At 38.5% G+C, this 15,637-nt stretch overlaps 2 protein-coding genes across 2 annotated transcripts; both read right to left on the reverse strand.

Annotated features, from left to right (window-relative positions):
- Positions 1 to 9,156: 9,156 nt before the first annotated feature.
- On the reverse strand, positions 9,157 to 10,754 carry LOC138870928 (secreted RxLR effector protein 161-like). The gene is made up of 4 exons (XM_070148771.1): positions 10,619 to 10,754; positions 9,924 to 9,937; positions 9,371 to 9,655; positions 9,157 to 9,318 (listed from the first exon to the last, which is right to left on the reverse strand). The coding sequence occupies exons 1-4, from the start codon at positions 10,752 to 10,754 to the stop codon at positions 9,157 to 9,159; spliced, it is 597 nt and encodes a 198-aa protein (XP_070004872.1).
- A 20-nt stretch (positions 10,755 to 10,774) lies between these two features.
- On the reverse strand, positions 10,775 to 14,123 carry LOC138870929 (intracellular protein transport protein USO1-like). The gene is made up of 5 exons (XM_070148772.1): positions 13,900 to 14,123; positions 13,611 to 13,809; positions 12,261 to 13,337; positions 11,342 to 11,872; positions 10,775 to 11,266 (listed from the first exon to the last, which is right to left on the reverse strand). Exons 1-5 carry the CDS (start codon positions 14,121 to 14,123, stop codon positions 10,775 to 10,777), a joined length of 2,523 nt encoding a protein of 840 aa, XP_070004873.1.
- Positions 14,124 to 15,637: the final 1,514 nt, after the last annotated feature.

Genomic DNA, 15,637 nt, shown 5'->3' on the forward strand with positions numbered 1-15,637 from the left:
AATTCCCTCCAACCAAAGCTAGGCAAAATATTTACCTTATCCGACTAGTCTTCAACCTCAAATCGCGTCAATCCTCGCTCTAGCCTTCCAATCATACAATTCCAAGTCAAACATCATCCAAGGAAGTCAAACAACACTATAGGAAGCGACCCTAATCTATAAAGCTTTTATCTTTGAAAAATATTCAAAAAGTCAATAAAAGTCAACCCGGACTCACATAGTCAAACCCCGAGTCCAAGACCAAATCCCGATGAACTATGAGTCATGGAACCCAAATCTATAATATATATTCCATTTTGATGTCATTAGCATGTTATCACGTCCCAAACCTGAAGAGGAGTGGCCGACATCCGGTGCCATACTAGGCCCGAGCATACCACTCTATAACTGTGAACTCTAGAGGGGTAACCCTCAACTTAGGCCGATGAGGCCATATTCTGAATCGTCTGAACATAACATCTCTCCCATCTGTGGGGTAAACATATCCAAAAGCTGGTATATATATATATATATATATATATATAACTGTGCAAGCCAACGAAGCCGCCATGAACATCTACTGATATATAAAATATACAGGACTTGTCTACAAGCCTCTAGAGATAACTGAACTGTATCATTGCCGGGACAGGGCCTTGGACTACCCATCAAACCTGTATATATAACATGGACTCCAGGGTCTAGACCTGCTAACTCCGAGGAAGTGGAGCTTACCAACCAAGCTGATGTTTGACCCTTTCTACTAAGAAAATCTATCTAGTTGTCTATCAGGACCTGCATGCATGAAATGCAGCGTCCCCGGCAAAAGGGACGTCAGTACGAAATAATGTACCGAGTATGTAAGGCAACTGAATAACTGAAATCTGAAACTGAATTGATAACATGATAATTGAAAATAACTGTGAGTCAAAGATAATATGAAGATATGCTTACCTGCTGATACTGACTCAACTATCTCAATATAGTAAGTAAAATAGATGTCTGGCTCTATAAGGCTCAATATATAACTACTCTGTCGTAGTAGGCTCGCTCATAGGCGCTCGCCCATACTAGGATCTTTATCTCGGCCATTCTAGGCTCGCTCATATACGCTCGGCCATAGTAGGATCGTATATAACTTACCATCTAATAAGAGGTTGCCCAATAGGGGCTAGCCCATCGATTATAACTCAATGGTGGTGAAAATACTGTAATATTATATATATATCGACTCTATGTTGTCTTGGCTGAAAGAAGACAAAACTAAACTGAATATGAATCCCGATAAGGGAGAATACTGTACCTTATGAGATTAGGACAATGTACATAAATTTAGGAATAAGAACTTCTCTTTATGCCTCATTATCAAATGCATGTAGTTACGGGATCATGCCAAAATGAAGGAAAGGTTTAGCCTTAACATACCTTTGCAATCTTCCCTCCAATCGTCCACCAAGCTAAATATGATCTTCTTACGTCTACAATGAGTAACCTGACCTCATTGTCATCATATAAGCATTGTAACACTCATATTTTAAAACCAATATTCTACGAGAAAATGGACAACACCTCTCCTGTTTTTACTACATCCCATAAGTGATTAAAAGTCACCAAACAGCCTAAACAACAACAAAATAATTCACAATAAGCTCTCTGATTACTTCAACAACCATTTTGAACGGCAAGCTCGATATACAATTAACAAATACTCCTTCTGTTCCAGTTTATGTGAACCTATTTCCTTTTTGGTCCGTTCCAAAAAGAATGATCCCTTTCTAAATTTGGAAACAATTTAGCTTAAACTTATAATTTTATCCTTAATGAGAAACTTTTATAACCACACAAACACTATGGGCCCCTTTTTGACTTGTTTTGAACCACAAATTCCAAAAGTCTTTATTTTTTCTTAAACTCTATGCTCAGTCAAACAGGTTCACATAAATTGAAACGGAGGGAGTATAATTTAATCAATTCCTTTTCCATAAATCTTCCTACAACTTATATAACATCATCTTTATGCTTGCCATATCATTTTTAGCCCAAAACATTATAAGAATAATCTTCAAAAATAGTCCACATGCCTAGCACCTTAACCTTTATCGTCAACCTCTTATTTTTCATGTTATCTTTTTAATCCATTGAATTAGCACATAGATAAGCTTAACAATAACAAACACAACATAATCAAACTATTTATAACAATTTCCAGCCACAACAAATCATATATATAGCCTCAACACAGCTCACAGAAAAAGATAACAATTTTTTATGTCATGTCAATTACTATCTTATAGATTTTCATTCAAACAATTCAATCAACACATAATTAACCTTAAGCACAAACAAGAACATGATTTACTTACCTTAGGCAGTAGATAAAACTTGAAATCCCCAGCTGGTGTAGCTCACAACAATCCTCAATCACACCACAACACTATATGAGTTGTATTCTCTTCTTGAATCAACTTTTGTGTTCAAGTTGGTGTGTAAACACTTGTATTTCACCTTGAAACTACAATATATATGAAGGAGGGACGTATTCGTAGCTTAATAATAAGGAAAAACATGAAATATGAGGCAACTTACCTTTGAAGAACCCTCCAAAATAGCCACAAGATGAAAAACTATGATCTAGCAAGCACCACGGGATTTCTAGCATTGAATTCATGTTTTTATCTTAGGTTTTCACCCTAGAATCATGGAAAAACCCTTGGAGAGCATTTAGGAGGGTTTAGGAACTATTTTGGACGAGAAAAATGAGTTAAAACGACATATAATTGACTTAAATACAAGCTGAAGTTTTACACCAACTTTGTGGGTCCCATGGGAGCTGCTTGTGCAGTCTTGCAAAAATGCGAATATCTCTCTACTTCGATGTTATATTGATGAACGGTTAAATGCATTAGAAACTAAACTCGTAGATCTTCAATTTGGTAGGTAGATATCCCAAAATTCTAAGTATATTGGGAGAAAAGCTCAGCTGCATTTGACCTAAGTTTCAACACATTTATGAATGGAACTTGTGATGACCTTTTCCAACTTTTGTTCCACAACTAGCTTGAATTTAAAACATAACACACGAATATCATACGACTAAAATAACTCATAAAATAATCTCCTTATAATTTTAAACATACTAATCTCACCCCAAAAGTACATATTATAACATTCCAACTTGTCAACTTTCGACGAAACTTATTTTCTTCAATTCGTTTAGCTTCTAAGCCTTAAAACCCTCTTGGTACTTGGTATTCATGATCTTAAATATTTGTAACCTCCACATTAACATGATTAATTAACTTTTTAAAGTTTTCAAAGATGATTTTATTTCTGAGCTTATATCAATTGACTTACAACGTACTCTAACGTACGAAAACATGGGGTGTAACACATGCTTAAATCAACAATTCTAGATTTCTGGATTTTCTTCTATTTCCCACTTGATTTCTCCTAAATCTTTGATTTTATGTTAAAATAAATGTTAGATTCTTATGATGATAAATTCAGTTAGAATCACTTACCTTAATGTAGTTGATGAAGAAATAGGTCAAAACCATCAAAATGGGGCTCTTATGCTCCAAAATTGAAGAAAAATGCCAAAACCACAAAATGGGCTCTATTTATAGTGTGAATGAAGAACCATCTATCAGGAAAAATACACTGCCATGGCGACTCGTGCGTCTCCCCCCCCCCAAGCGCTACGGTAGTGCTGCAATCTGCAACACTTTGCTGACCAAAAACTGCTCTCCCACCTTTTAGTAAAACGACAATAACTTCATGCTCATATGTCGGAATAACGAACAGTTTAAACCACAATTAGACTCCAAGGGCTAAAATATTTTCAAAATATCACTCAATCATTCTTTATAGATTGGGATAAATTCTCTTTAGAAGTCAGGTCATCCGTAGAAAACCTCGTTTCAACAACTCAATTCTTCCGAAACATGCTCCAAATGCGCCGAAACTCATCTGAGCCTCGCAGAACTCCATCAAACCATTACCATATGAACTTGTCCAAAGTCTCCAATCACCCATGGGAATATCACAATAAAGAATCGCAACTCAAACCAAATAAAATTTCTCATAAGTTCTTAATTTTAATTTTATCAAAAGAGTGTCTGAATCACACTTAGACACTTCGGATTACTTCCAAACTTTGCATACAAGTTCAATTCAACTTTATAGACCTATCTAAAGTCTCGAAACACCAATTGGAGTCCAATAACATCAAAGTCAACTCTTGGTCAAACTTATGAACTCTCCAACTCCTCAAATGGCCAACTTTCGACAAATAGAGCCAAAACCTTCTATGAACATCCAAATTTAAATATGAACATACGCCCAAGTCCAAAATTACCAAATGAGCCTATTCAAACCATCAAATCCAGATTTCAAAGTCATTTACTCAAAAGTCAAACCTTAGTCAACTCTTCCAACTTAAGCTTCTAAATTGAAAATTACTCTTCCAAATCAACTCTGAACCTCTTAAAAATAAAAAACAATCATAGACACAAGTCATAATGCATCATATGAAGCTACTCAAAGTATCAAACCGCCAAACAAAAATGTTAAAGCTCAAAATGATTGGTCGAGTCGTTACATTCTCCCCTACTTAAACATACGTTCGTCCTCCAACGTGCCAAGAGTCATTCCAAAGCCATCAAAATAACTGCATAAGCTCGCCATGCACATGCCCATGAGTGATCTCATTCCACTTAATCCATATAAGTCCATTAACATAATCAAACTGAAGATTCCTCCTTTGACCTTAGTCCATAAGCCTTATGTTACGTCTCACATTTTCGTACATTAAAATTTCGTTTTCATATAATCGATGTAGACTAGGGGATGAGATTATCTTGAGGTTATAAGAATTTATGCCATTTATAATAAACGATAAATATGTATCATGAAGGTTAAAGGGTAAACGAATAAAAAAAATGAGTTCCGTCGAAGGTGGTCAATTTGGGATATTGTTAATTTGTATGAGTCCACCAAACAGTAGAGTACCTGGTCCTCTATGAGGTTGTGTTGAGAATGCTAATAAAACAGTAAGTAAATAACACGGGATTTTTACTTGGAAAAATCTCAACTCAAGGGGACAAAAACCACGACCTACACCTGTAGGCTTTCAACTTCACTAACTTATAAACACCTATTACAAGCCACTTTGTAATGACTCCATTACAAAGAATTCAACTCAACTAACTTGTGATACTCTTACCACAAGCTACTTTGTCACTCTCTAGTTTCAAAGACTTTAACTTATGACTAAACCTAGTCACAACATAAACTCAGAGAGTTTACGGATTTTACAAGAGGGTTCCTAATCAACGCTTTTGGCTAAGAAATATAGGAGATATAATAAGAACAATGACAAAGTTACAACTCAACTAAGGACAACAAAATACTGACTTTAGGAACTGGTTCGTAGTAGCGTTTAACTTTGTTCTTCAAGCTCGTGAGAATTAATTTCACATTTTTGCAAAAGGCTTGAATGAATATCATAAGTGTTCAAGTGATGTTTCAATATAAAATCCTTGTTGATACACCTTTATGACATCACTTGAATGATGTAAGCACTTTAGTTGGTCAAAAGATAAGTGGCCACTGGAAATAGTGCAGTGCAGACAGAAACAGTGCAGACAGTCACGTCACTTCCAACTATGTCCAACTGACTTCGTACTGCTATGAGGAAGCCACAAGGGTATCATGTCCTTGTTTGGTTATCTATCTCCTGAAGCTATAGCAATTCACATTTAGCTGGAATCCGTTAACTTGCATTGTAGCCCAAGTGTATCAGGTTCTCTATCTGGTCTTTGATAGTAAGTTTGTTAGATCATCAAAATATAAGGCAAAGACATTGAAAACCTATCAATTTTCCTCTTTTTGATGATGACAAACTTAAAATTGATAACGTGTATTTAGAGCAAGGAGAACCAGATAGAGTAACATGAACTAGATAAAGTAACAGGAGCTCACAAGTTCCCCCCTGACTTTATGCCTCATTTTTGAATCATTTTATCTCTACACTTATTTATTTATTCCTCCTTTTGGCATCATTAAAAAGATACCAGCAGTCAAACAACATAAAGAAGTCTAGCCGAGCAAACTCATACCATATATGTGCACATAACATGATAGAGAAGAGAATCATAAAATTCAAGCAATAAGATAACAAAAGAGGATAGATTTTATATTGATAAAAATATATGCCTTTGCTTAAAAAAGCAAAGGCAAAATTGGATTGTTAAAGACGGAAGCAGTACTGTTTCATCCCAATCACATCATAAAAAAGAAGACAAAACATCTGCCGTTAAAAAAACTTAAAAGAACATTCTAGAAACTGGTCACTGAAGGGGGTACTTCGGGGGCACTAGGAGTAGAGGGCTTGGAGGCTGCAGCAAGTGTTTGGAGAACTAGGTCTATTCAGGCATTGGCCAACTTTTGCTCATTGAGTAGTTTTGCTTTCAGGTTCTCTACTTGCGCCCTGAGATCAACATTCTCTTTTGTCAAACGAGTTGCTTCATCATTTGACACCGGAACCCCTTCGGCTTGCTGACCTTCCAAGATAGCATTCCTAGCCTTCAACTGGTGAATCTCCTCAGTTGCACTATTTTGAGCATTAATGAGCTGTGAGATGGTTGATGTACTTCCCCCCATTCTTTTCTATGCACTCGCATTCTTCCAATGTTGTCTGTGAGAAAGTCTGCTTCTTAGTTCCTACCTTGCCTTACCCCAGCGGCACCTTGAAGAACTTAAACACTCGTGTAAGCAGAAACCAGTAAGGAAGGCCATGATTACCATCCTTGAAGGTTGCTACTTTTTGCATGTGTTCAATCATAATAGCAAGCAGGCTTACAGGAGTAAAGCTATCCAGTTGCTCCATCAAAAATAGGTCAGACTTAGAAGTCATGGACCTCTTCTCAGCGCGAGGCAATAGAACATTTTTTACCAATTCGAAAAACAGTTGATAAACAGGGAGTAATGCCTTCTTGTGGATCTGGTTCCTCTTTTGGTTTGCATTGTCCTTTACCATAACATTTTGGAAATTATACTGACACACATCTTTCATACTGGACACACCAACTGTAGGGACTTTAAGAATTTCCCCAAGCAACTTTACATCAAACACGATATCTACTCCATTCACCAAAGCACAAACGTGGTCGGTCTCAACGGGAAAGAGGCTAGCAAAGAAGCGTTGAACCTCATCCTCATACACCTTAGGTGCATCTATTTGGAATAGATGCCCTCATCGCTGAAACTCAACCATTTCAAGAACTTGTTGCATACCAGCCATCTCAGAGATTACTGGGTCAAACGTACGACCCATCAGAACCTTTTGGTGCCTTAGGCATTCTGAAATGGAACTGCCTTTACTCCTCAGTCTCTTCACCGAACCAGGTTCCTAAACAGTTTCAGACTTGCATTTGCCAGACTTCCCACCACTTGATTTATCTTTTCCCTTAGACTTCCCACCACTTGATTAACACATCATCATCAAACATCGATGACTCACTCACAACATCCTTCAACTTGGAATCGGGGGTTGAAACTTTCTCTACTGAAGTAGGCTGCTTCTTCTTCTGGGACCGTCTCACCAATGAACCAGGTTCCTCTGGTGTTTCCTCTTCCACTTCTACCACAGGGACCGCTTTATCACATAGGGGCACATTATCTTTCACCAACCTACTCCTTTGCTTCTTACTACTTTTTCTGCTATTTTGAAGGGTAGAGTCGTAGGCCACCTTAGCTTGCAACCTGGTAGTAGGTCGCTTGGTGGAAGACTCAGGTTTTGCTTAATTATGAACACATCAAGAGCCAGGTTGTCTAAATCCTCCTCATTGTTGGACCTCATCTTAGGAGCTTGAGTGTAGAGGCGCAACAACAAATGGAGGAGCAGAACTATCCTAGGAATGAGAACCCTGACCTGGGTCCTCCGGAGAGGGATCAGGTGCCTCATGTGAGGGCCTAGTAGTTTCTGCTAGTGTAGCATCCTCAACAGTCACTATGGCTCCTTCTTCCCCCATACCCTGTACCTCGTTTCTCTGAGAAATTATCTCATGAAGGACACCACCAGCAGATACCACAAAGATAGTTACAATATTTTCTTCCTCAATCGGCACCACTGCCACCACGGAATCTGTAGTAACCATGGCGGAACCCTCTACGACCTCATAGCTTTGACCTTGTTCTCCACTTGTTCTTTGATTAGTGGGAACCTCAGAAGATAGAAAGGATAGATCAACAATTTTAGGGGTTTCTAAAATGGAGAGAGATGGAGAATCTGGGTGAGGTGTGATTTCAGCGGGGAGAGTAGGAGTGGTTATAAAAGACTCAGAGGGAACGTAGGACTCTATGGGTTTTTAGTACTAGGGATGACTGAGGTAGGGATGTCAAAGTTTGTATCAGCCATTGAAAAGATGGAGTGAAGGTACTCTAGGAAGTTTTAATGGAAGACTTATGGTTTGTGGAAAAAAGAAGATGGTTTTATTAAGGATGGATAATTATGAAGAGAGAGATAAGGACCGGTTCTGAAACGACGGTTGTGCATGGAGAAGTGCAACATTTCAGAGGGGGATGGAACGATTTGAAGTGAAGAGACATGACAGCGGGATTTGGAAAGGTGGATGATATGGCAGTTGTGTTTTGTACCTTTTTAAGACGTGTATTAAAAAATGCACAAAACTACTCACTTTTGGTACAAGAACTAGGTTCTTGACCTGTTGTTTGAAAATATCAATCCTCTTTTATCGTCCATGTACTGCATTTACAGATTCTATACTCATCATGCGTGTTTACTTGCAATGGTATTAAAGTGAGTTAGACTTGGCCAGAAAACACTTTTAGCTAGTTTTACCTGAAGGTGATTTTCATAGCCAAATGATGAGGAATCAGGTTCTCAATTGGGCTTTAGCATCCCCAGCTTCACTCTATTTCTTTCAAAATGTTTCCTATTTAATGCTTTGGTGAAGATATCTGCAATTTGGTCTTCTGTGCTATAGAACTTTATACAGATCAACCATTTCTCACATTGTCCCTCAGAAAGTGATGCCTTACATCAATATGCTTGGTCCTTTTGTGTTGAACTGGATTCTTGGCCATATTGAGTGCATCGGTGTTGTCACATAGAAGGGGCACACTCTCAGTAAGTACCCCAAAATCTTCCAGTTGCTACTTAATCCATAGAAGTTGAGCATAGCAGGATGCTGCAGCTACATATTCTGCTTCAGCTGTTGAAAGAGCCACTGAATTTTGCTTCCTTGTTCCCCAGGAGATGAGACATGATCCTAGAAAGTGAGCCATTCCAGAAGTGCTTTTCCTGTCCACAAGAACCTGCATAGTCTCTAATGAGATTAAAAATGTCACCTGAGGGATAATAAAGAACCAGGTCCTGTGTTCCTTTAAGATATCTCAGAATTCTTTTGGCAGCCTTCCAATGAGATTCCTTGGGATTTGATTGAAACTTTGCAAATATCCCTACACTGAAGAAAATATCAGGTCTGTTGGCAGTGAGATAGATAAGAGACCCAATGATGCCTCTATACATGGTTTGATTCACAAGAGATCCATTTTCATCCATGTCCAGTCGAGTGGCCATCGTAATGGGAGTATCTATCACCTTTGATGCTTCCATGTCAAACCTCTTCAAGAGCTCCCTGATGTATTTTTGCTGACAAATGAATGTACCCTTTGAGGACTATTTTACTTGAAGACCCAAGAAGAAGTTCAGTTCCCCCATCATGCTCATTTCAAACTCACTTCCCATGAGTTTTGTAAATTCTTCACACAAAGACTCAGCTGTTGCCCCAAAAATGATATCATCAACATCGACCTGAACAATGAGCAGGTTCCTTCCCCGTTTCTTTAGGAACAAGGTGTTGTCAATTTTCCCTCTTTTAAAACCATTTTCCAAGAGGAATTTTGACAGCCTTTCTTACCAATCTCGAGGAGCCTGCTTCAACCCATACAATGCTTTGTCCAGTTTAAACACATAATCAGGGTGTTCATGACATTAAAACCCTGGAGGTTGCTTCACATAGACTTCTTCCTTAAGAAGTCCATTCAGAAAAGCACTTTTGACATCCATTTGGAACAAGGTGAATTCCATATGAGATGCAAAAGTGATTAGAATTCTAATAGCTTCCATGCGAGCGACCGGAGCAAACATTTCATCATAATCAATCCCTTCCTCCTGATTGTAGCCTTGAACCACTAGTATGGACTTATTCCTTGTGGTATTTCCATGTTCATCAAGCTTGTTCCTAAATACCCACCTAGTTCCTAAATACCCACCTAGTTCCTATAATGGTTCGATCTGTGGGTCTAGGTACCAGGTGCCAGACATTGTTCCTTTCAAATTGATGTAACTCATCTTGCATGGATATAATCCAATCTACATCTTTCAAGGCTTCCTTGATATTTGTGGGTTCTATTTGGGAGAGAAAGGTTGAGAAGGCAAGTGAATTTCTGGCTTTTGACCTGGTTTGTACTCCGAAATCTAGAGGGGTAATTATGTTGTCAAGAGGATAAGAGCTTTTGTGTCTCCAGTTAGACGTCTAAGGTTCATTTGTAGAGAATGTGGGTATATTTGATTGGCTTTCCTGTGTTCTTCTCTCAGGTGCTAGTGGAGTACCCTGAACTGCGTCAACCACTATTTCTTCAGCTTCAGTGGTTGTAATTGAAGTACCTGGTTCCGTTGAAGATGAGGCAGTATTGTCTTCACTCAGATCTTTTACTTGGCTCATCATATCTGCCTTTCCATTTGTCATATTAATGACTTCACCAGGGACTAGTAAGGTTCTCCATCTTGATCTTCTTCAACATCCGTCTCACATGATGGATAAGACTCATCAAAAATATCATGAACACTTTCCTCAACACATTGAGTCCGCTTATTGTATATCTTGTACGCTTTGCTTTGAGAAGAGTAGTCTAGAAATATTCCTTCATCACTCTTGGTATCAAATTTACCAAGCTGATCCTTTCCATTATTGAGAACATAACATTTGCACCCAAATATTATGTGGTGAGTCAGCTTGGGTTTCCTTCCATTCAGCAACTCATATGGGGTTTTGTTCATGAGTGATCTGATCATGCACCTGTTCACCAAGTAGTAGGCAGTGTTGACCACTTCAGCCCAGAAGTTCTTTACAATTCCACTGTCGATTAGCATTGTTCTTGCCATCTCTTCAAGAGCTTTGTTCTTCCTTTCCACTACTCCATTTTGTTGGGGATTTCTGGGAGCTGATAAGTTGTGAGTGATGCCATTTTCATTGCAGAACTCATCAAATTTGGCATTGTCAAATTCTGTTCCATGATCTGATCTAATGCATGCGACTCTAGACTCTATCTTCACCTGGATTTTCTTCACAAAGGCCACAAACACCTCAAAGGTTTCATCTTTAGTTCTAAGAAATAGAGTCCATATGAATTTGAAGTAGTCATCCACTATCACAAAAATGTATCTTTTTCCTCCCCTGCTTTGCACTCTCATAGGACTACATAGGTCCATATGCAGAAGCTCGAGTGGCTTTGAGGTGCTCACATCTCTTTTAGACCTAAAAGAGGACTTCACATGTTTTCCTCTAGCACAGGCATCACAAACTTTTTGTACCTTGAACTTTGACATGGGCAGACCATGGACCAGGTCCTTCTGAATTAGTTTGTTCAGAAGAGAGAAGCTTGCATACCCCAATGTTCTGTGCCAGAGTTCAGCATCATCATCAACAACTTTCAGACAACTCAGATCACCACTTTGTAAGGATTCAAAATCAGCAACATAGATGTTCTTGTATCTCTTGGCCACAAGTACCACATCATCAGTTACCAAATCAGTAACTGTACATATCTTGGACAAGAATTCCACCTTATTTCCTTTATCACAGATCTGAGAGACACTCAAGAGACTGTACTTAAGACCATTGACATAGTACACATTTTCAATAGAATGAGTGAGTGACTTCCCAACTTTTTCAACTCCAAGAATGTACCCATTTTTCCCATTGCCAAAGGATGCACTCCCTACTTGCAGGGCTTTTAGTGAAAGAAAGTCCATGGTGTTCCCAGTCATGTGCTTTGAACACCCACTATCCATGAACCATTGTTGACCGCTTCCTTTCACTGTTCCCTGCATAAGAAGATCAAGAGTTAGTTTTAGGAACCCAAGCAAGTTTGGGTCCTTTATAGTAGGCAAGAGGATGAATAAGAGCTCTTTTAGTCCATGCAGGTAATATGTGGTTTTTGTGAGTGGAACCTAGTCCCTTTTTAGTAGTTACATTTTCAGCAACCATTCTGTTTTTCTGAGTGAACTGGACCCTGGTTTGACAATTTTCCATGACATGTCCATTGTTCCCATAGTGGGTACTCAGCCAGTTTTTGGGTACAGTCACACATTTGCTAAGTGGGTTGTAAGGGATTTTCTCCCTTTGGAACCCTATTCCCTGCATGTTTCTACTATTATTAATGTTCATGGCAGTGATAGCTTCGGAGGACCAGGTCCACTTTAGGGACTTTTCAAGATCATTTTTTACTCTTTCCAGTTCAGTTTGGAGGTGCTTGTTTTTATCAGTTTCAACACACATCCTAGTTCTCACAGCTTTTAACTCATTTTCAAGCCTAATGTGTTCCTCATTGGCTATCTCTTTTCCTTTTCCAGTATTTTTAGGTTTAGACTTAGTTCTTAGTCCCTTCATTGTTTCTCTCAAGTCTGCAATTTCTACTAAGAGATCATCTATTTCTTCCTCAATTTCAGTCACTCTTCTTGCTAGGGCCTCCTTTTCTTTACTAAAGTTCTCAATAGTTTCCTTATGGTCAAGAACTACTACCACTAAGTCATCTCTTTCATGCTCTAAGTTGGCAATCCTTTTGGTCAAGACATATTTTTCTCTCTTCAGCTCACAAATGGTTTCCTTCAGATCTACTACACACGCTACCAGATCATCTCTGGTTTTATCAACTTCCCTTAGTTCTAAGATTAGATAATCCTTATCCTCCATAAGGTTATAATAGGCATCAATCAATACATTAGCTAAAGACATAAGTTTCTTAGGAGTGTAGGATTTTAGATTTCTCTGAACATCCCTGAAAGTTACCTCTTTGTTGTCATTGTCTTCATCATCATCTGATTGGGCCATCAAAGCAAAAGTTGAGTCATATTCATTTTCCTCGCTTTCAACTGCCATCATGGAACTATCGCCAGCATCAGTTTCATCTTCAGACTCATTAGAGGAATCCCCCCATGCTACAAGGGCATGTTTCACCACATTGTCAGCAGATCTCTTTCTTTTGAAGTCCTTGAGAGGAATCGGGTTCCTCTTAGCTGCTTTCTCAGGGTTGTACTTGGAGAATTCTTGCTTCAAAAGAGGACAGTCTTTGATGAAGTGTCCAGGCTTTCCACACTTATGTCAGAGATCATAGTTTTTTGGTTTGCTAGAGCTGCCCCTTTTTAGCATTTCTCCATTTCTTCTGACCATCTTCTGAAATCTTTTGGTTAAGTAAGCCATGTTACTGTCTTCCTCACTTGAGTCATTGCTATCAACTTTGAGTACCAGGTTCTTTTCTTTCTTTGGTTCTCTTCTTTCACTATCTATCTTCCTCTTCATCTCGTAGGTCTTCAGATTTCCAACCAACTCTTCTATGGTGAGATCTTGCAAGTCCTTTGATTCAGTAATAGCATTCACCTTGCTTTCCCAAGAGCTAGGCAGAATAATGAGAATTTTCCTCACTAGCTTATTCTTAGGAATGGTTTCACCAAGTGAGTGTAACTCATTTATGATGGAAGTGAATCTTCTGTGCATATCTTGAATAGATTCATCGTCCTTCATCCTGAAGAGTTCATACTCGGTAGTGAGAATATCGATCTTAGATTGTTTTACTTGGGTGGTTCCCTCATGAGCTGTTTGTAAAGCTTCTCACATCTCCTCAGCAGTGTCACAAGCGGAGATTCTATTGTATTCTTCAGGTCTTATTCCATATACCAGAATCTTCTTGGCACGGAAATTCTTCTCCACCACTTTCCTGTCTACGTCGGTGTATTCTTTACTGGTTTTTGGCATTGAGAATGGAAGTTCTTCCAGTACCTTTATTGGAACATAAGGACCGTCACATATGATATCCCATAACTCAGAATCCTCCGCCATGATAAAATCATGCATTCTTGTCTTCCACCACCCATAGTATTGTCCATTGAGCCTGGGTGGTCTGTATGTAGATTGACCTTCTTCAAAATTTGGTGGAGCAACCATAAGGATCCTTCCTAGGTGTTAGCCTGATAGGAGGAACCCTCTCTGATACCAATTGTTAGTTTGTATGAGTCCACCGAATAGTAGAGTACCTGGTCCTCTATGAGGTTGTACTGAGAATGCTAATAAAACAGTAAGTAAATAAGACACAGGTTTTTTAAGTCAAAAATCCTAACTCAAGGGGATAAAAACCACGACCTACACCTGTAGGCTTTTAACTTCACTAACTTGTAAACACCTATTACAATCCACTTTGTAATGACTCCATTACAAAGAGTTCAACTTAACTAACTTGTGATACTCTTACCACAAGCCACTTTGTCACTCTCTAGTTACAAAGACTTTAACTTATAAAACCTAGTCACAACATAAACTCAGAGAGTTTACAGATTTTACAAGAGGGTTCCTAATCAATGCTTCTGGCTAAGCAATTTAGGAGATATAATAAGAACAATCACAAAGTTACAACTCAACTAAGGACAAAAAAAACCGACTTTAGGAACTGGTCCGTAGTAGCGTTTAACTTTGTTCTTCAAGCTCGTGAGAGTTAACTTCACAGTTTTGCAAAAGGCTTGAATGAATATCACAAGTGTTCAAGTGATGTTTTGATATAAACTCCTTGTTGATACACCTTGATGACATCACTTGAATGATGTAAGCACTTTAGTTGGTCAAAAGATAGGTGGCCACTAGAAACAGTGCAATGCAGACAGAAACAGTTCATGCAGTCACGTTACTTCCAGCTGTGTCCAACTGACTTCATACTGCTATGAGGGAACCACAAGGGTATCAGGTCCTTGTTTGGTTCTCTATCTCCTGAAGCTATGACGGTTCACATTTAGCTGGTATCCGTTAACTTGCAGTGTAGTCCAAGTGTGTTAGGTTCCCTATCTGGTCCTTGACAGTAAGTTTGTTAGATCATCAAAACATAAGGCAAAGATATTGAAAACCTATCAATTTTTCCCTTTTTGATGATGACAAACTTAAACATTGATAATGTGTATTTAGAGCAAGGAGAACCAGATAAAGTAACATGAACCACATAAAGTAACAGGAGCTCACAAGTTCCCCCTGACTTTATGCCTCCTTTTTGAATCATTTTATCTCTACACTTATTTATTTATGCGATCCGAGCCATAGTATCCAGTGTTTATAGACTAGTGCCATACAAGGTACCCCATTACCATGATAGTAGGGTACATAAAGTGTGTTAAGTGAGTAGTATTTTAAGTAATTTGTGATAATTCTTAATTATGTGAATAATTGGGTAATTAATAATTTTTAGAGAGAGATTAATTAAAATCTTTGGATAATCAAAGATTTTGGATGACTTAACACCCCAAAACATGGAAGCACCCCCTTCCCATCTAATGGCCCTTAATAAAGAGTGAAATGTGTCACATTTTAAGGAA

The sequence above is a fragment of the Nicotiana sylvestris genome, chromosome 6, assembly GCF_000393655.2.
Source record: "Nicotiana sylvestris chromosome 6, ASM39365v2, whole genome shotgun sequence".
NCBI lineage: Eukaryota > Viridiplantae > Streptophyta > Magnoliopsida > Solanales > Solanaceae > Nicotiana > Nicotiana sylvestris.